This window comes from Sminthopsis crassicaudata, chromosome 3, assembly GCF_048593235.1.
Source record: "Sminthopsis crassicaudata isolate SCR6 chromosome 3, ASM4859323v1, whole genome shotgun sequence".
Classification (NCBI taxonomy): Eukaryota; Metazoa; Chordata; class Mammalia; order Dasyuromorphia; family Dasyuridae; genus Sminthopsis; species Sminthopsis crassicaudata.
In genome coordinates, this window is record NC_133619.1 from 620,918,814 (window position 1) to 620,940,221 (window position 21,408).

The following is a 21,408-nucleotide window of genomic DNA, read 5'->3' on the forward strand; positions in this document are numbered from 1 at the left end:
ATAACATTTTAATCAATCGTCCAATTACTGAAAGGTTCTGTTTAGGGCCTTTTAAACTAAAAAGCATAATTAATAGTAAAAAGGAGAGTATAGCCACATTGTTTGCCAGTGCTCCTAAGGATGGCTAAGAGGCTCAAGACCCTCCCCTCCTCTGTCAGAACATCTGGAAACCAAATAGAGCTGGTGAGGGGAGCGCTGCAAAGGCCCCCTCCCAGAGAAGCCTGTGAGGCGATCCTGTTCACACACTTCCAGGAACATTCCTGGCTGTGAAGTGTCAGGGTGCCAAGCCACTCCCTGCAGCAATGGAAGCGCCTCCAGTGGCCCAGGCCCAGACCGGGATGCAAGATCACCAAGGCGAACTTCAAAAACTGCAAAGGAAGAAAACACAGCCATGGGTTTCAAGGAGAAACACAGTGGCAATGTTTGTGACTGAGCAAAATTCACCATACTGAGCAAAGTTAATTTGAAATCTTTTGCTTTACAGATTAGTCAATGTTAAATTTATTTATTTTTAAACTGGGATGGTAACTGAAAACCATGGACATGCTCCATCTCACATAATACCCATCGGAACCCTGAGCACACAAACAGACCACTCCCTAAAGCCCCAGGTCCCTTTTCAGGTTCATCTTAGGTCTCCCCTTCATCACCCACCCCTCTTTCAGGCAGATACTCAGGCCTGGGAGGCCCTCCTTCCTGCTTTCTTCCTCACCCAACTCCGAGCTGTCCTCAGGGCAGAGCTCCAACACCAGGCAGACCCCCTCAGCTGTTGGCAACTCACTGTGCCCCCAGGATTTACTCACTGTAGTTGGATATAGACTGAACAACGTCCCTAGGGAAAATGCCTAGATGCGCAGCATAAAAACACTTTGTAAAGTTCTTGGTTATAGACTGTATGTAAATATTTAACTCTTAGTGGAGAGAACCAAAAGGGAAATAGAAGGACACACAGGAGAAGGTCTGCAGCATTCGCTCACTCAAACAAGGAGCATTTAGTAAGTACCTACTATAAAATTTGTACCATGCAAATACAAAACAAAAAGTCCTGCCCTTCAGGGGTTTACATTCTACTGAGAGAATACAACCAACAAATATCATTAATATTCATCAACACTATTTAAAGAGATTGGAGAGGACCAAGAAACGTTATCTGAAAAAACTCCAGAGTAGGATAAAGAGAAGCAAAGGAGTCTATGAGGTTGAAGTGAAGGGAGAAGGCATTCCAGGGAGGCAAAAGCCTCACGAGCAGAGATGGAATGGCCAGGCTAACGAGTATCAGGTAGACCAAATTGCAGTGCAGGAAGCCTGGGAAACAGGCCCCAAAGCAGAGTGTGTAAAAATCCCCTAAAGATTTCTGAAAGAGTAAAAAAGGTCAAACTTATGATTTGAGAAAGATCACTATGGCCCCCACCAGGAAGAAGGACCTGAAGAGGAGAAAGCAGACCAGTGATCAATCCATAATAAACTTGACCTGAACTAGAGTGGGGGCTTCGTGAAAACCAAGATGTTGCAAAAGCAGGACTCAGAAGATTGCTGGGAGGCAGGGGAAAATATTGAGCATGACCCTAAGCTTGCAAACCCTCAGGGACTAGTACCCTCAGCTGCAAAGTTCTGTTGTCTCCAGAGACTGCTCATCGCTCTCTGGGAGAAGATCTGCTGTCTCAACTGCCGCCAACTCTGACCTCGAGTAGAGACTCCTGCACAATCTCTCAAGTGCCACCCTCTTTTATCCTTCCAGAGAATGGGCATGGGATAACGCAAGGGCTTCTGGGAAAAAATACTTCAACCAATGAACTTGCTCTTCCTAAGCATGCAAGCTCCTCCCCAGAAGTTCGAAGGGGTAAAACTCCCGGTAAAGGCCAGAACTAGAGAATTGTTATGTTAAGTCCCCACTTAGCACTTAGTAAGACTCAGCTTTGTAGGGAAGATAAATTTAGGGTGGAAAATGATGGGTTCCATTTTGGAGCTTGTGGTGTCTATGGGATGGCCAGGTGAAAATGTCCAATAGTCAGGTCCAATACAGGCAAGTCTGGAGCTCAGGAGAGATTAGGAATGAATTTATAGATTTGGAAGTCATCAGCAGAGAGGTACATCTACAGAGGTAATCTGTAGAAACTGATGAGATCACCATGAGACTGGGTGAAGTAAAAGAACAGAGCCTTGATATGCACACATAATTATGGGGCAGTATGTGGGATGATGATCAAGCAAAGGAGATTAAGAAGGAAGGAGATTAAGAAGGAGCATCCAAGATCTGAAGGTGATCTTGTCCTCCTGTAGGGAAAGCCTAGAAAAAGATAAAAGGATACAAGAGGGAGAGGTTATTGTTCTTCATTATGAAGGATCATCAAAATGATATTACTATGTCAAGGTCAAGGTACAGTGGGTCCAACTGGCTGATCAGACCACAGTGAGCTGGAATGGAAGGGCACAAATGGTCCCTATGAACATTTGGAGTGGATTCTAACTCTGTGCACCTCACAGTTGTTTTGAGCTTTTGCAATTATGTTTTGCTAAGAGAGCACAGCACCTTCTCTGATGAGGGCATGCCATGCTGAGCAGTCCTGGGCCAGTGTCATGCAATTAATTCTAAAATTTTTAAAAGAGACCCTGATAGTGCCCTTGTATCTCTTTGTGAGTTCTCCATAACTTAGGCAAACAATGTTTGGAATTCAAACAACATGACCAGTAGAGTTTGGGTGTTTAATAGTTCAGCTCGAGAAAGGACCTCTGGTATCTTACCCAGTCAGGTATCTTCAGAATCTTCCTAAGACAATTCAGATGGAAGCCATTCAGTTTCCTGCCATGGTGCTGGTACACTGTCCAAGGCTTACAGGCATACAACAATGAGCTCTGTAGCCCTTCAGTCTGGTAGGCAGTCTAGTACCTCTTCTCTCCCACACTTGCCTACAGAGCCTCCCAAACACTGAGGCAGCTTCGCCATGAAAACACCAACCTCAGCATCTGTGTACATCCCTGGACAGCGCACTGCCAAGTTAAGTGTAACAATCCAAAGCCATCTCCATTTGTTGTAACTAAGGTTTCAACATATGGACGCTGTGGGGCTGGCTAGTGGAGAATCTGTGTTTTCCAGGTGTTGATTAACAGGCCAAAATTAGCATAAGGCCAAAGAATTGATCTCTGGTGCACCTTAGTCTCAGAGGCTGCATTGAGTAGCGATGAGGGAAAGGAGATAAAAAGTATCAAAAGCTTCTTAATAGAGAAGTCAAAAAGAGCAAAGACTGAGGAAAAAAGTCACTGGAGTTAGCAACTACAAGATTGTTGGAAACCTTGGGGAGAGCATTTTCAATCAAGTCATAGAGTTAGAAACTAAACTGTAAACAGTGAAAAGTGAGAGGAGGAGGAAAAGGAAATCAAGGCAATGAATGGAGACATAATGTCAATGGTTTTGTATGTGTGAAGTGGAATAAAAGTCAATGTCCCTCAGAGAGATGAATCCTTGGATTCCTAGAAAGAAGGAATTTTACATACAGTCAAAGTACAGAATCTTATACCCTAGAATTTTCATTTAGGATTCAGTGGTAAGTAACAAATCATTGCTTTTTTTTCCTCGTATAATTCCCCTGGGATAGCGACTAGAGCAGCGATCCTATTCCAGTAGGATACTCCAATGCCCACAGGCACCTTCTCCGCAGCTAAGCAGGCTTAGCCTGAAGCATGGACAAGTGAAGCCCAGAGCCACACAACCAGAGCTGGCTCTCTATCTACTACACTTGCTGTGGCTCATAATTCTACAGGTTAAGAAATAACTTTCTCGCTTCTCTGGAGCATAATCTCATAAAATATACATTTTTAAAATTCTGTCTCCAGTAACAGACAAGAAATTCACCATTTTAAAAGTACATTACAGAGAGACTTCAATTATATTTGAAACATTATACAGGCATACCAGGTTAAAGTCACATTGTATTTTTATAGGCAATAAAATACCTAGCATTTAAATAGCACCTACTATGTGCCAAATATTAGATTTTCAAAACAATCCTGGGATAGCTTATTACTTCCATTTTAGGCCTGGTGCTCTGTCCACTGTGGTGCCTCCTAGTCCACTCAGAGGATCACATTATTGTAAAGCCAGAAAGAACCTAAGAAATCAATCAGGCCTCTAAAATACAGATGAGGAAACCAGGGCCCATAAATGTGAAATGACTTACCTATAGTCACATAGTCACATGTAGTCATAGGCTTTTTCAGAATTCTCCCCATCTCTTGCCTCCAAAATAGGCTCAATTTCTCTAATTCTCTGCAACTTACACTGGATTCTTACTTCAAAGGATTTAAATTATTGCAAAAAGATGTTTCTTGGATTCACTTGACTAGAAATGGCATGTTTTGCACATATAGACACTCCAATGTTTGATGAATGCTTCCTACCACAAACAGAACCTATCTAAAATGGAATGCGCAGTTTCCTCCATAACCCACCTTGCCTCCAAATGTCGTCTCTCCTCAGAGGTTCTTCTTCCCCCTCCATAGTCACTCAGCTTCCAGGTCTTGTAAATTCTCCCTGGCTCACATCTTGTGTCCACTCAGTCACCACTCTCAGCACTGTTCCTGTGGCTAAGTGTGACACTGTCTCAACAGGACTCCCTACTCTATAGTCTCCTTTCTTCAATTCATCCTTCAAACAACTGGCTAAATTATCCACCATAATCAATCAACAACCATTTATGAAAGGATCACTATGTGCCAAACAATGCTAAACTCTGGGTACAGAAAGACAAAAGCATTCTCCCGGGGAAGTCAATATATATAAATCAGTTGTGTATACAGAAGTTAAAATAAAAAGATAGATCCACTGTTTCAAGGACAAAATACAAACCATTTAGCCAGTCATTCTAAAGCTAACACATGGCTGTAGCCTATGTTTCTGGATATATCACATAACACACACACTCTTTCTCTCTGTCTCTCTCTCTCTATCTTTCTCTGTGTCTGTGACTCTCTTGTTGACTGCCCTGGCCAGATTATGATGGGTCTGTCACCTCTTCATTATGAGAAGTTCAAGCACTTCTTGTACAGCCCCATATTATCTGACCTGACTCATATTAAGTTTGCCATCCACTAAAACCGCCAGCTCTTTTTCAGACAAATCATTAACTATCTCCCCCTTCCTTGTGCATTTACAAGACAGACTTTTTAAAGCGCAAATGTAATGCTTTGTATTTATGCCTACAGAATTTCAATTAATTTGCTTCAGCCTCATGCTCTGGCCTGGCAAAACCTCTTTGGATCCCAAACAGTATCCTATGTGTTACATGTGTATCTCTCCCAGCTCTGTATCATCAGCAAGCTAGATGAGCATGCTACTGGTGTTTTTATCCAACTCACTGATAAATAGATATTAAACAGCCCAAGGTGAAAGAGACACCATTGCATACCTCTTGTTAAGTTAACATGGAATCAGTGAAGACTACTGCCTTCAGAATCTTGTAACTGGACACACCACCATTTCCAAAATCATACAATTGTTAGAGCCAAGGTCTTTCCACAAGAATGTTAACAAGTACTTTACCAAATTCTCTGCTAAGATCTAGGCATTGATCACAGAAAGCACTCTCGTGTTTTGCCAGGTAAATAGCTAACCAGATCAATGGTGGAAATAAGCTCAGGTGAAGGGACTGGTTTGTGAAGAAGCTGGGCTGACTGCCTATCTAGATGCTCACTCACCAGCTCTACAATTGCTCTTCTAGGATTCCCCAGGAATCAAAAGCAAGTATGTTTACCTCAAGTTTGCATTTCCTTTTTAAAAAATGAGGGTTCTCCTTGGCAAGAGAGTCTAGATAAGTCATCCCACTCATTTAAAGATAGAGTGGATAAAGAAATCAAATCCTTGAAAAACAAAATTAGTAAATTGGAAAAGGTAAACAATTCCAAGGAAAACAGAATTAGTGAATTGGAAAAAGAAAATAGCTCTCTAAAAAATAAAATTGCCGAAATGGAAAAAAATTCCATAGAACAAAACAACTCAAAAACTCAACTGGACAATTAGAAAAAGAAAATTTAAAAGTAAGTAAATAAAATAAATCATTGAAAATCAGAATTGAACAAATGGAATTGAATGACTCGAGGAGACACTAAGAATCAGTCAAGCAAAACCAAAAAAATGAAACAATGGAAAGAAATGTCAAATACCTTCTTGGGAAAACAACAGACCGGAAAATAGATCTAAAAGGGATAATCTGAGAATTATTGGACTTCCTGAAAAATATGATGAAAAAAAGAGCCTGGACACTATTTTCCAGGAAATTATCAAAGAGAAGTGCCCAGATGTTTTAGAAACAGAGGGTAAAATAGACATTGAAAGAATTTACCAATCACCTATTGAAAGGGACCCTAGGGGCAGCTAGGTGGCACAGTGGATAGAGCACCAGCCTTGAATTCAGGAGGACCCGAGTTCAAATCTGGTCTCAGACACTTAACACTTCCTAGCTGTGTGACCCTGGGCAAGTCACTTAACCCCAGCCTAAAATTAAAAAAAGAAAAAAGAAAGAAAGAAAGGGACCCTAAAATCAAAACTCTAAGAAATATTGTGGCTAAATTCCAGAACTATCAGACCAAGGAAAAAATACTACAAGCTGCTAGAAAGAATCAACTCAAACACAGAGGAGCCACAATAAGGATTACTCCGGATCTAGCAGCGTCCACATTAAAGGATTGAAGGTCCAAAAGGTTAAGAAACTTGGCATGCAGTCAAAAAATAACTTACCCAGCCAAAATGAACATTTTTTTCCAGGGAAGAAGATGGAAATTCAACAAAATAAGTGAATTTCATCTATTCTGATGAAAAAATCAGAACTAAACAAAAAGTTTTATCTCCAAATAAATACAGGACTTAAGAGATTCTTAAAAAGGTAAAAAGAAATCTTGGGAACTATATTTCTGTTATAAAGATATATAAAGAACACATGTATAATTTGTTCTAGAAACTAGAGATGGAAAGAAAATTATACCAGAAAAAGGGTAAAGTGGGGGTTCTACATCTCACAAAGAGGCAAAGGAAACCTATTATATCTGAGAGAAAGAATGTAGGGGGATGAACATAGTGTGTATCTTACTCTCATCAGAATTGGCATAAAGAGAAAAATATTAGACATATTCGATTCTCCCAGATCATTGAAAAGTGGGAGGGGAAAAGTAAAAAGGGAAGGAGTAAGCTAAGCAGAAGGGAATACAGAAATTGTGAGGAAAAGGGGTAAGATAGGGGAAAGAATTCTAAGATGGGGGGAGGTATACTAAAAAGGGAGGGCTGTGAGAAGCAAGTGGTGCTCACAAGTTTAATACTGGGGAGGGAGATAAGGGGGAAGGAAAGGAGAAAAGCATAAGCAGAAGTTAACAAGATGGCAAGTAATACAGAATTAGTAATTTTAATCATAAATGTGAATGGGTAAACTCCCTCATAAAGAGGAAGCAGTTAGCAGACTGGATTAAAAGCCAGAATCCTACAATATGTTGTTTACAGGAAACACATTTGAAGCAGGGAGATACATACAGAGGTATGTAAAGGTTGGAGAAGAATCTACTATGCTTCAGGTGAAGTCAAAGAAGCAGGGATAGCCATCCTGATTTCAGATCAAGCAAAAGCAAAAATTGATCTAATTAAAGAGATAAGAAAGGACATTATATCTTGCTAAAGGGTAGCATAAATAATGAGGCAATATCAATACTAAACATATATGCACCAAGTGGTGCAGCATCTAAATTCTTAAAAGAGAAATTAAGAAAGCTGCAAGAAGAAATAGCAAAAATATAATAGTGGGAGATCCCAACCTTGCACTCTCAGAATTAGATAAATCAAACCATAAAATACGTAAGAAAGAAGTCAAAGAGGTAAATAGAATACTAAAAATAAAAAAAGTTAGATATGATAGATCTTTGGAGAAAACTAAATGGAGACAGAAAGGAGTACACTTTCTTCTCAGCACTTCATGGAACCTATACAAAAACTGACCATATATTAAGACATAAAAACCTCAAATTCAAATGCAGAAAGGCAGAAATAATAAATGCATCCTTTTCAGACCACAATTCAAAGAAAATTACATTCAATAAAAAGCCAGAGGAAAATAGACCAAAAAATAATTGGAAACTAAATAATCTCATACTAAATAATGATTGGGTGAAACAGTAAATCATAAACATAACTAATAACTTCACCCAAGAAAATGACAATAATGAGACTTCATACCAAAATGTGTGGGATGCAGCCAAAGCGGTAATAAGGGGAAATTTTATATCTCTAGAGGCCTACTTGCATAAAAAAGAGAAAGAGAAGGTCAATGAATTGGGCTTACAACTAAAAACACTAGAAAAGAAACAAATTAAAAAACCCCAGTCAAACACTAAACTTGAAATTCTAAAAATAAAAGGAGAGATTAATAAAATTGAAAGTAAAAAAAACATTGAATTAATTAATAAAACTAAGAGTTGGTTCTATGAAAAAACAAACAAAATAGATAAACCCTTAGTAAATCTGATTAAAAAAAGGAAAGAGGAAAAGCAAATTGTTAGTCTTAAAAATGAAAAGGGAGAACTTGCCACTAATGAAGAGGAAATTGGAGCAATAATTAGGCGTTATTTTGACCAACTTTATGCCAATAAATTCAATAACTTAAATGAAATAGAAGAATACCTTCAAAAATATAGCTTGCCCAGATTAACAGAGGAAGAAGTAAATTGGTTAAACAGTCCCATCTTAGGAAAAGAAATAGAACAAGCTATTAATCAACTCCCTAAGAAAAAATCCCCAGTACCAGATGGATTTACATATGAATTCTACCAAACATTTAAAGAACAATTAACTCCAATGCTATATAAACAATTTGAAAAAAAGGATTGAAGGAGTCCTACCAAATTCCTTTTATGACACAGACATGGTACTGATACCTAAACCAGGTAGGTTGAAAACAGAAAAAGAAAATTATAGACCAATTTCCCTAATGAATAGTGATGCTAAAATCTTAAATAAAATATTAGCAAAAAGATTATAGAAAATCATCCCCAGGATAATACACTATGACCAAGTAGGATTTATACCAGGAATGCAGGGCTGGTTCAATATTAGGAAAACTATTAGCATAATTGACTATATCAATTACCAATTAACCAAATTAACAAAAATCAAATGATCATCTCAATAGATGCAGAAAAAGCATTTCATAAAATCCAACATCTGTTCCTGATAAAAACACTTGAGAGTATAGGAATAAATGGACTTTTCCTTAAAATAGTCAGAAGCATATATTTAAAACCGTCAATAGGGAGCATATGTTTAAATCCATCAGTAAGCAGCATATGTAATGGGGATAAACTGGAACCATTCCCAGTAAGATCAGGAGTATAACAAGGTTGCCCACTACCACCATTATTATTCAATATTGCATTAGAAATGCTAGCCTTGGCAATAAGAGTCGAGAAAGAGATTAAAGGAATTAGAGTAGATAATGAGGAAACCAAATTATCACTCTTTGCAGATGATATGGTGGTATAGTTAGAGAACCCCAGAGATTCTACTAAAAAAGCTTTTAGAAATAATTCACAACTTTAGCAAAGTTGCAGGATACAAAATAAATCCACATAAATCTTTAGCATTTTTATACATTACCAACAAAATCCAACAAGAGATACAAAGAGAAATTCCATTCAAAATAACTGTCGATAGTATAAAATATTTGGGAATCTATCTACCAAAGGAAAGTCAGGAATTATATGAGCAAAATTACAAAACACTTTCCACACAGTCAGATTAAATAATTGGAAAAATATTAAGTGCTCTTGGATAGGCCGAGCAAATATAATAAAGATGACAATACTCCCTAAATTAATCTATTTATTTAGTGCTATACCAATCAGACTCCCAGGAAACTATCTTACTGACCTAGAAAAAATAACAACAGAATTTATATGGAAGAACAATTTCAAGGGAATTAATGAAAAAAAAAAATCAAATGAAGGTGGACTAGCTGTACCTGATTTAAAACTATATTATAAAGCAGCAGTCACCAAAACCATTTGGTTTTGGCTAAGAAATAGATTAGTTGATCAGTGGAATAGATTAGGTTCACAGGACAAAATAGTCAATAACTATAGCAATCTAGTGTTTGACAAACCCAAAGATCCCAACTTTTGGGATAAGAATTCATTATATGACAAAAACTGCTGGGAAAACTGGAAATTAGTATGGCAGAAATTAGGCATGGTCCCACACTTAACACTGTATACCAAGATAAGATCAAAATGGGTCCATGATTTAGGCATAAAGAACATTATAAATAAATTAGAGAAACATAACATAGTTTACTTCTCAGACTTATGGAGGAGAAAGGAATTTGTGACCAAAGAAGAACTAGAGTTCATTATTGATCAAAAAATAGAAAATTTTGATTATATCAAATTAAAAAGCCTTTGTACAAATAAAACTAATGCAGACAAGATTAGAAGGGAAACAACAAACTGGGACAACATTTTTACAATTAAAGGTTCTGATAAAGGCCTCATTTCCAAACTATATAGAGAATTGACTCTAATTTATAAGAAATCAAGACATTCTCCAATTGATAAATGGTCAAAGGATATTTATCTTTGATGAAATTGTAACTATTTCTACTCATATGAAAGTGTACCAAATCACTACTGATCAGAGAAATGCAAATTAAGACAACTCTGAGATACTACTACACACCTGTCAGATTGGCTAAGATGACAGAAAAAAATAATGATGAATGTTGGAGGGTATGTGGGAAAACTGGGACACTGATGCATTGTTGATAGAGTTGTGAACGAATCCAACCATTCTGGAGAGTAATCTGGAATTATGCCCAAAAAGTTATCAAACTATGCATACTCTTTGATCCAGCAGTGTTACTACTTAGCTTATATCCCAAAGAGATACTAAAGAAGGGAAAAGGATCTGTATGTGCAAGAATGTTTGTGGCAGCCCTTTTTGTAGTGGCTAGAAACTAGAAAATGAATGGATGGTTAAATTGTGGTATATGAAGGTTATGGAATATTATTGTTCTGTAAGAAATGACCAGAAGGATGAAAACAGAGAGGCTTGGAAAGACTTACATGAACTAATGCTGAGTGAAGTGAGCAGAACCAGATCATTATACACTTCCACAGCAATACTGTATGAGGATGTACTCTGATGGAAGTGGATATCTTCAACATAGAGAAGATCTAACTCAGTTCCAATTGATCAATGATGGGCAGAATCAGCTACACCCAGAGAAGGAACACTGGGAATTGAGTGTAAACTGTTTGCATTTTTGTTTTTCTTCCCAGGTTATTTTTACCTTCTGAATCCAATTCTTCCTATGCAACAAGGGAACTGTACAGTTCTGCATACATATATTGTATCTAGGATATACTATAGCATATAAGTTACAATAATAAAAAAAATAAAATAAAGAGGCAAGAGAAAATACTAAGTTTAAACAGAAAGAAGTAAACTCAAAGGCCTTAACACAAAATAAATAAATAAAATGAGGTTTCTCTTCTCCCCAACCTCTCAAATATCACTAATGATGGTCCAGCAATCCCAGTGGCCACTCCTTACACCCAAAGATAGAGAGGTCACGTGGGTTGGCCAATCAACAAACATTTCCCATGCACCCATTCCATGCTGGGTCACAGTGCTAAGCACCAAGAATAGAAAGACAATTCCTGTTTTCAAGGAGCTCCCAGTCTGATGGGAAAGACAATAGCAAACAACTGTGTATAAACAAGATAACAGATAGGATAAATTAGATATAGTTATCAGACAGATGGCTCTAGAATTAAAGGGGATCAGAGAAAGCTTCCTGTAAAAGGTGGTTCTTGGAGCTAGAACATCAGGTGGAATTGAGGAGGGAGAGTATCCTAGGCAAGGAGGGGCTGAGAGAAGTTTGGGAGAGGCAGGAGAAGACCACAAACAGGAGGAAGCTGGCTTTGAAGAGCTGTCACATCAGAGAGAAGGTTTCATCCTGGATCCTGAAAGTGAAAAGGGGCCCCTGGAGTTTCAGGGAGAGTCACTTTGGCACCGAAATAGGAGATGGAGTGGAATGGGGAGAGTCTTGCCCCCCAAGCCAGGTGACTGGGATTCCTTATTGATGGCAAACATGAACTGTTTGCTAGTCTTGTTATTTCCAATACAACGGCCATTCTTCTGGACAGAGAAAACAAAATACAAATTAGGTAGTTCTGTCTTCACTTCTCTGCCAACCAAGCACTGGCCCTAATCCTTCTTTAATCCTTCCTTTTTCCTCAATATGGTAAAACCCCAAAGCAGACAGAGTGTCCAGTCCTTTGCCTCTTCTCAAATCCCCTTGCCAGGTAGCCTCAGCCCACTCTGAGCTCTCCTACTCTGACAACATTCTTACAGGATAGTGTCATGCTCTTATATTCACTCTGTTACCTGTCCTTGCTTCCATCTTCTGAATTTTGTGTTGGTTGCAGAATTCCCTGTGCGTCCACATCAATCTCTTTTTAAAAAGTTGTGGTTTTTTTCTTCTTATTGGAATGATTTCTCTTTGTGTCCTGAGAACATCCCATCTCTCCTCTGCTGACTTTCTCTGAAGAATTTTTAAACTCTTCTTTCTCAAACTCTCGAAAACTTTTCTTTCTCAAAATCTTGGGTATATATCAACTTATACCTGGCTTTCCTATACTTTCCTACCACAAATTCTAGAAGAAATCAGTCATTTCCCTCAAAGTTCTCATGATTTCCAATTCAGCATCAATACCTTTGTGAAGGATGAAATTCTTCTTAAACCAAATCAAGGCAGTTGGTGCCTTGTTGGTTTGTTTGGGGGTTTTTTGCTTGCTGAAGAGATCTCCAGCCACTATCTAGATAACAGACTCCACATCACTGTCCCCAGTCACTATAAATCATACTTCTGTGGAATTTATCCATTTCCTCCTTTTATCCTGGCAATCTATAGTATACTCACTCTAACAACAAAATTACTTTTTTTTCCCCCTCTGGAAATCTTCATCTGAAAGTTCCCTGCTATGTTTTTTTCTGCTTTCTGGATTTTTTCATGTGAATATGCCTTTTTAATCTACAACATCTTTTACCTCTCTTGTTTCTTCTGTATAATCATCCAGAGGCACAGTGCTGTCACAGGTTTCCCTCTTTGCATTATACCTTCCTGTAGATCACAGGTTTTACTACTGGCTCCTTTCTTAGACTTTGTTATGAGCTTCAGTAATCCCAAGTGCTACCCTCTTATGTCACGGTAGCTACTCACAATGGTTTCTACTTCAAGGGATGTGCATAATGTTCTCTCTTCCTCATCCTTTATATTTGTTGTTGCCTAATTTCAAATGCCGTCATCCCACCTTCTAAAAGTCATTTCTTCATCTTCTTTCTTCGGCCTTCCTTCCCTCCTGAAGCCATTTATGAAAGACACAACAGATGTGACAGCAGATAAACAGCTAGCTCTAGTGGATAGAGCACCAGCCCTGGAGTCAGGAGGACCCAAGTTCTAATTCAGACTCATATAGCATTTACCCTGGGCAAGTCATTTGACTCCAATTGTCTTGCAAAACCAAAGACAAACAAACAAAAAAAAAAAAACCACACACACATGTAACAGGATAGGTTTTCCCCCCTTTTTTCTTCTGCCCCCTCCCTCTATTACCTCCACTGGTCATTCACTCATCAAATTATGCCCTGAAGAGATCCAGGTGCCTAGGGAGGGATGCCACAAACATCAAACTCCAAACCATGACTGGGGCAGCAGAACAAGTCCCCAAAAAACTGCCCACGTCCCAGGGCCCAGGCTCTGTTCTGAGCACTGATGCTCAGTTACACCCCATCCAATGCAGCACAGTGTTGTTGCAGGCTCCCACTCATCAGTCCCTCTTGTTCCAGCCCTGCTTGCGGCTGCCCTTCAGGCTGTTTTCAGGGTCACTAAGGGGATTCAAAGCTGGGATTTTCCTTTTCTACTCCCAATAACCTAACCTCATTTTAGAATGAGATGAAGGATCCTCTTCTGGTCCCCCCTAAACACCTGGGGCCTTGTTAATCTGTTACAGACATTTGAGTTTCTGTATTCCCATGGCTTTCAGCTGCCCTGACTGTTGTAGTTCTCATGGATGCGGAAAGTTCAAGACAAGTTGGATAACAAGGGGAGCAGGAAAATTGATAGGGGATGAAAAAAAAATAGTCAATGTGATGAATAGGTTGGCAGAGAAGAGCAGGTGACAGATATGCAGATGCGAGACTGGCAGGAAAGGAAGACGGTCCATTCACAACAGATGGATAGAGATGCTCAATCATTCTCAGGAACAAACACGCCGCTGCAGCACAAAGCCCTGGACCCGTTCCTAGAGATGTTTGCATCGGAAGCACCACTGTCTCATCTACCGGCAGGCTGAGCATTCCCCCTGCCCCAAACATTATCTACCCTGGACAAACAAGGGCATGATGCACAAAGAAGGAGTTAGAGAGGAGAAATGGGCGAACTGATAGCTTAGTAATGAGCTAAAGTCTTCCTTTTTTACTTATTTTCTAAAACCTTTGTTTTTGCTCTAAGTGACTTGGCTATCTCTCCAATCCCATCCAGAGAGTACTCAGACACAATGAACAAACACCCAGCTCCATGGTCAATAAAACTCTCAAATGCCTAATACGACTGAAGCTCATTTGTAGAGAAGGACTCAAGACTACAGAGTGGATCTCTTCCCTCTGGTCATCCAAATTCATTGGATTCATCTGTTTCCTAATACAAGGTATTTTTTCAAAAATACATAGGAGTTAATGACTTGATCATCTCCTAATGAAATCCCCAAATCTAGGGCTTTCCAAATCATTTGTGTGGCCCAGGCTCCTTTTAATTCATGTCCTATTAATCCAAGTATTAAGAGGACCATCCTCCCCACCCCTCACTATGTTACTAGCCCAGCCCAAGAACTATCGTACTATGAACAAGTGGACCACAATCTCGCAGGGGCTAGCAGATGGAAATAATCATACTGCCTCCCCACCCCACCCCCCACTGAAAACTTGACTGTTGGTTCAAGAAAAGGCTTTGTAGAGACTTCAGGCTTCACCAAGATGCATTAAAGAATTAATTATAAAGCAAAGCTGAAGGAGAAAATTAATTTTAGAAACACAAGAGGTTACAATTTTTTTTTCCTGGAGGTGGGGGAGGAAACATAGTTATTTTCGTTTTCATCCTAGGGGCACAAGCTGGGAGCTGTCCAGTCGATAACCTGGCCATCAGAACAAGGTTTGTAATTAAAAGGTCAGTGACCTGGAAAGCTAGGCCCTCACTCCCAGGGCTTCTCAGTAATGGCGGAGCTATTAAATTAAGACTGCTATGAAATCAATGCTAAAAAAGCTTTCATGGTAACGAGATTCCATTCAAGGACATGCAAACTGCCTCATGAAATGGACTTAAATTATAAAAAAGAAAAGTAATAAAAGAGAGTTAAATTGAAATCTGTGTAAGAATTTACTCCCCTTTAAAATACTCCAGTTAGAGGCTTGCTTGCCTCCTCTCTCTTGCCAAGGTTGAGGCCCAGTTGGTTTCTTCCATATGCTTCTTCCTAGGGAAAAGGTAGCTTTGCTGCTGGAGGTTCACCTTTCAAGAAGAGACTGAAGAGAAGATCTGCTGTCACCTCAAGGATAATACCTGCTCACAGAGTCACTCAGGGTGGCACAGAAAAGCTTCTGTTGCCCCATCTTTTCATTCCCCAAGACATTCTGTCTTAGGTATGAATGAAGCACACCGATAAACCACTATCCTCCCCACCAACTGCTAAAACGGTCAGCACTTTTACTGAGCTACTCGTCTTGTCACAAAGCCTCCAGCGCCTTGAGGTTCCAGCAATGAAACAGCACAAGCTTAGAGACACCAACTTTGGATGCTCTCATTTCCTGGGTTGACTTTTTGTTGTTGCTTTTTAAATTAACCCAGTCTTCTGGCCCCTAGCCTGCTTCAAGCCCCAAAGCTAATGCAGCCTGGCAAGAACAACTTCGAAATCTAGGCTGTTTCAATGAGGGTTTGGGCCCCCACACACAACGGCTGACAAGGCAGGCTGATGTGTCATCTGCAGAAGCAAGGAGTTGGAAGGCAAACAAAAACATTTATTAGAACATACTGAAGGTGAACAGCTGCTTTTCTCTTTCATCCAAAAAGTTCTCGATAAAAGAAAGAGGAAATGTTGTAAATTACACAAAACGGCAGTACCAACTTCAAAGAAATGATAAATGATTCTAATAACTTCAAGTTTCTCATTAATGACTCCACATCCAGAGTTTGAAGCATCCTAAAGAGATCACCACAAAACAGTGAAAAGTTGAGATGAACCAATGTCCCCTTTTGAGATTTCCCCCCCCACAAAAAAAAAATCAGGGACCACCCACCCTTAACCCATGAGTAATAGGGGCAGGATGCAGTCACAGCTCCCAGCTGTGGTTTCATAATAAAACAAACTCAGCTGATGCTCCTAAAGTAACCTTCATTTTCCACTGAACTGACATGCACTACAGGGACCTCAATTTCTATATTAAATATTAAATAATATTAAAAGAAAAACAAAATTGGATTTGCCTTTTCAGGAAAGAGATGTTTATTAAAAAAAAAAAAAAAAGTCCAGATTATAATTCAAGTCAGTGCTTCACTGCAATTCCCCGAAGTGACATTTGCTAGGAAAAGCCAAGACTACAGAAGCTGTGAGCCCCCCCAAAGCCAGGGCTCCAAACCCACTCGCTGCAATGACTCCTTTGGGGAGAAGCTGAGAGGGCGGCTGCCAGTAGCTCCCTGCAGTCAATGATCCGCCCAGGGTTCCCTCTCAGCAAATGCAAGGGGGCTAAAGAACTGTGGGCTTGCTGCCCCACTGTGGCGCACTAGGCCACCCCCCCCCTTTCCATTCCCAACCAGAGCCTGCCAAGCTATTCTGATCCTATAAGCCTGAACCAGGGAACTAGCGGGAATTGGAAACGGGAAGTTTAAATCCACAAAGGGGCTTCTTCTTCCCCAGGCGCCCATCAATGCTTGCAATTCTCTACCCAAGGAGGTCCTGCCAGAATCTACCCTATGGGGATTCCACTCGGAAATGGCTGGGGACTGGCTCCAGCAGCATCTAAGAAGGATAATGGAATTGGGTGATTAAGAGACCTTCCTGGTCCTATCCATGGACAGGGCTAACTGAATATAATTCTGTTTAGAGACAGTCAGATGCCTAGCTATCCAAAGCTTTTCCTTTCAGTTTTGGACTGGAAATGGAACATTTCTGCTAAAACATATTTCTCATCTACAAATTGAGAGGGCCGGCCTAGCTGATCACTGCAGTCCCTTTAAGCTTCATCCTCCTGGGGCCGGCTCTCGGTATGTCTCCTTGTTCTCTGGCTCACAAAGGCACACACAGTCTCCCTGAAAGGCTTTTTGCCTGGCCAAGGAGACTGGCCTGAGGAACACCAATTTGGGGTCTAGACCTTGGAGTTCAGCAATTTAAGAGACTTAGTTTTCCAAAGTGGAAACTCCCTCTTCCATGCAGAGGCACCTGGTTCAATGAGAGACTGAAGGACCTGCACATCCAAGAACAGGGCTTGAACCTGGGTCCTCCTGTTCAATATCCAAAATCTACCCATAACACCACACCAGGGAGCAATGAAGAACCTTATGTTAGCTAGGTAGCAGTATCAAAGAAAGGAGGAAGCTGTTGAGAATGAGGGTATCCAGAAGAGTTAGGGGGCACAGAGCCAGCTATTCTAAAGCCCAGACTGTTAATGGTCAGGACAGAGCCACAAAGCAGGGGAGCAGTGCTAAGGCTGGAAGAGTGCTAGAATTGGGGATATCTGGTTCACTGTTTAAGTGGCTGTGGACAAAAGCACATCTGTCGTCACTGAGATGACCAGAGGGCACTAGCTCACTCCAGTCGAGTTTTCTGCGGCTTTGCTCTATGTTTCTCATCGATAATGATTAGAAGAGAGGTAGAGAACACCATGACAAAATTATAAAAAAGGAACAACAAATAATAGTTCCACCAAACAGTTTCGATAATTATTAGCCAAGTAACTCATAAGAAATATTATTTAAGCCTGTGCTTGTCTGTCTCTGTCTCTATGTCTCTGTCTTTCTCTCCCTTTTTCCCTCTCCCAGTCAGGGATTTATTAAAATTAAACAGATTAGATGAAGCTCTTGATACTAAAACTGCTCGGCAAGGCCTGCGGTGGGAAGTGCCGAGCAAACACCAGAGACATTTGTCTCCAAATTGCTCTAAATACCTTCTGCAAATGAAATTCTAACCCAGCTGCGTTTGAGAGAAAATGAGGAATAACTGGTCACTGTCAGTGGAAGAGCAGCTCAGGCAGTTATAATATTGCACAATATACTGGGGCTAAGGATCTCTCAGCAACAAGAGATTTTGTATCAGGTTACCGTGGGTAATCAGCACGGCTTTTAGGCTCAGCTTTCCCCTGCTTCATTGCTTTGATGATAGAGCTGAAATCCCCAAGCTTTTATGATTAATTACTCCCCATAGGTCCACAGATTTCAAGGAAAAACTCTTGTATGGCACGATGCTCACACAGTGGAGTGCATGGCCAACAAGCTCCAGATTTTCATAATCTCCTCCTGGTGCAGAGTGCCCACGACGCAGCCAGCATGTGGATGCCACCCCTCAGGTCTCTGCCACTCCAGAGGGGCCTGGAGAGGCAACACGACCGGCTCCTTGGTAGCTGCCGCCCCAGTGTCGCCAGCGCCCCAACACACCAGAAGCTCTCAGGAGCTTCTTGGGGGAGGCTGGTCTAGGACAAACTCAGAACTTCGCTTGCACCAAGGGAAGAAGCAAGCTTCATGCGGGCATCATGAGAGAGTGCCTGGCACCCGGCAATTTTACCTTCTCTTCAAGACATTCCAAGGAAGCTTTCTGGGTACAGACTGCTATTCCAAATACCAAAGAGGAAATAATTTTGCTTTTTCTTTATTTTGGAGTGGGGGGAGGGAAGCTGAGGAAGCTTGCCCCAAAGCTAATTTTTTAGGTTATAGAAACTGTCCTATCACCAAATGATCAAAAGATAGAAACAAGAAGTTTTGAAAGAAATCCAAGTTATCAAGAATTGTAGGGAAAAAATGCTCCAAATTATTAATAAATAAGGCAAACACAAATTAAAACAGTCCTGAAGATTCACCTTACACCCATCTGACTGGCAAAGTTGACCAAAAAAGAGAAATGACAAATGTTGGAGGAGCTGAGGGGAAAAGGCCCATTAATGCACTGGTAGGGGAACTTTGAACTGGTCCAAGTCATTTTAGAAAGCAATTTGGAACTCTGCCCCCAAAAGTCACTACACTGTGCCTCTATGCTTTAACCCAGTGATAACACTACTAGGTCTAAAACCCAAAAAGGTCAGAGAAAGAGAAAGAGGACCCTTGTGCCCAAAAATATTTACGACATCTCCTTTTGCAGAGGCAAGCAACCCTGGAAACTAAAGGGGGTAGTCATCAATTGAAAAATGGTCAAACAAATTATGTATGTGCACGTAATGGAATATTCTTATGCTGTGAGAAATGACAAAAGGAATGGATTCAAAGAAATCTGGGAAAACACATATGAAATAAAACATAGTGAAGTAAGAACAAACAGCAGGACAATTTATACAATATTAACAGCATTGTAAAGACAAGTTTGGAAGACTTAAAAACTACAGTCATTGCTGTAACAATGGAAGTATACAACCCACTCCTGACTAGAGAGAATGGACTCAGCATAGAGAATGAGACATACATTTCAGAAGGTGGTCATGGTGAGAATGTGCTTTACTGTTTATATTTATGATAAAAGTTTTCTTTTTCTTTATTTTTTCTTTAGTTTTTCCCAATGTGGGGGAAGTGGGTCAATGGGAGAGTCAACTGAGAGAAGAAAGTCCATTCCCCCGCCTCTCCTCCCCAAAATATCTTCTACAGTCCTCTATTAAGTTACTGATTCCCAACTTTGAGACTTGGCAGGAAAAGGTCAATTTGTTTGGCGTCCCCAATGCAACCACCACAGATTCTGCTTCAGGCAGTACTGAATTTGTTGGGATTCATTCTACTCCAGTCTACAGAATACCAGAGCACCAGTGATTTACCATTTCAGCCTGTAAATCAGACTGACCCCAAGTCTGACCTTACCCTGACCTTGCCAAGCCCCTCAGCCTTTGCATCCCTCTGACTCTGCTCTTTTCTGAAGCAGGTGACCTCCTAACCCACAGCTGGCCATCCTAAGGCCAGGGTGATTCATAGCTAGACTTGAGACCTTATTCGAGGGGGCCTTTGTTTTTTCTTTTGGTCTTTTTTGTTCCTGTGCATTATGGGAACTAGTTCTCATTGGATGATCTTTCTGTTCCACGGCAAGGAGGAAACCTGTGTCCCCAATCTGATAGGAAATAAGATGATGCAGAAATCTGTCCTTTGAGCACATGACACCTATTAGGAACAATATGCTTTCTCCCCAAACCTGCCCCCATACTTATTTTTTTGGTAGACAATTCAGAATAATAAAGGTAATTATGTACCTTTCTTCTTAAGAAATGCCCTTCGGGTTGAAAGTGGGCTTTGGCGGACCCGGGAATTCTGTAGGAACTTGACTGCAGTGGCAATCTGGTTGGGAAGATAAAAACACAGAAGAGAAAAAAAATGTCAGGAGTCTGAATTTTTAAGATCAAAAAACCAAATGGTTCAGTGAAAGTCTATGGAAACAAAGTCTATGTATTAATGAAATTCAAGAGTAAAATGGCTACCTGTCAAACATCTTCCACAAGAAAAAATTATCTTAAAAAACAAGATATCGTTTGTCAGCTCAAATGCCTCTAGTAGTACCTTTCCCCAAAGGTCAACTTGAAATTTTCTTGTGCTTCAGCCCCAGTATGAGCTCTCCCTACGCTACTTATTTAACTTTCTTCCTGTAAAACATCCCCTCCCAGTGCAAAGTGGCTGGCCCACAGGAGGCACTTTAAAAATGCTTGTTGAATTGAACAATCTTTCCCAATGGGCCCCAACACACTCCTCCCGCTGCTCTGGCTGAGCCTGTCTCCTAGGTGACCCATAAAAGCATCATGATCAACCCAGCCCCTGTATGCCTGGTCCCTCTATTCTTCCCCCACTTTGCTAAATTCTACTCATTCTTCAAATCTCAACTCCAGTTACAGAACCATACGGCTTGAAGTCACAGACTACACTGCACTATTGTGGGTATTTCTTGTCCCCTCCAACTAGACTGCCAGCCAATGAAGACAGAGCAAAGAATACCCTGTTTTATTATATTCCTCTGCTGCCCCTATAATAAGCATGCGGTAAACACTAACTGAATCCAATTCCCCAAACATTTCTTCAGTAGCTACTCTGCCTAAGACCCTGATCCAAAAGGAACAAACTTCAGAACCATTAAATTGCCTGGAGAGATCGATCATCTAGT

The 21,408-nt window shown here is 40.4% G+C and overlaps 1 protein-coding gene across 1 annotated transcript in view; it reads right to left on the reverse strand.

Annotated features, from left to right (window-relative positions):
- PEX14 (peroxisomal biogenesis factor 14) overlaps positions 1–21,408 on the reverse strand; it is a 147,302-nt gene that overhangs the window by 61,378 nt on the left and 64,516 nt on the right. Inside the window, exon 3 of the mRNA XM_074306297.1 lies at positions 20,510–20,594. Coding sequence (XP_074162398.1) covers positions 20,510–20,594 — 85 coding nt within the window. The remainder of the gene's footprint in view (positions 1–20,509; positions 20,595–21,408) is intronic.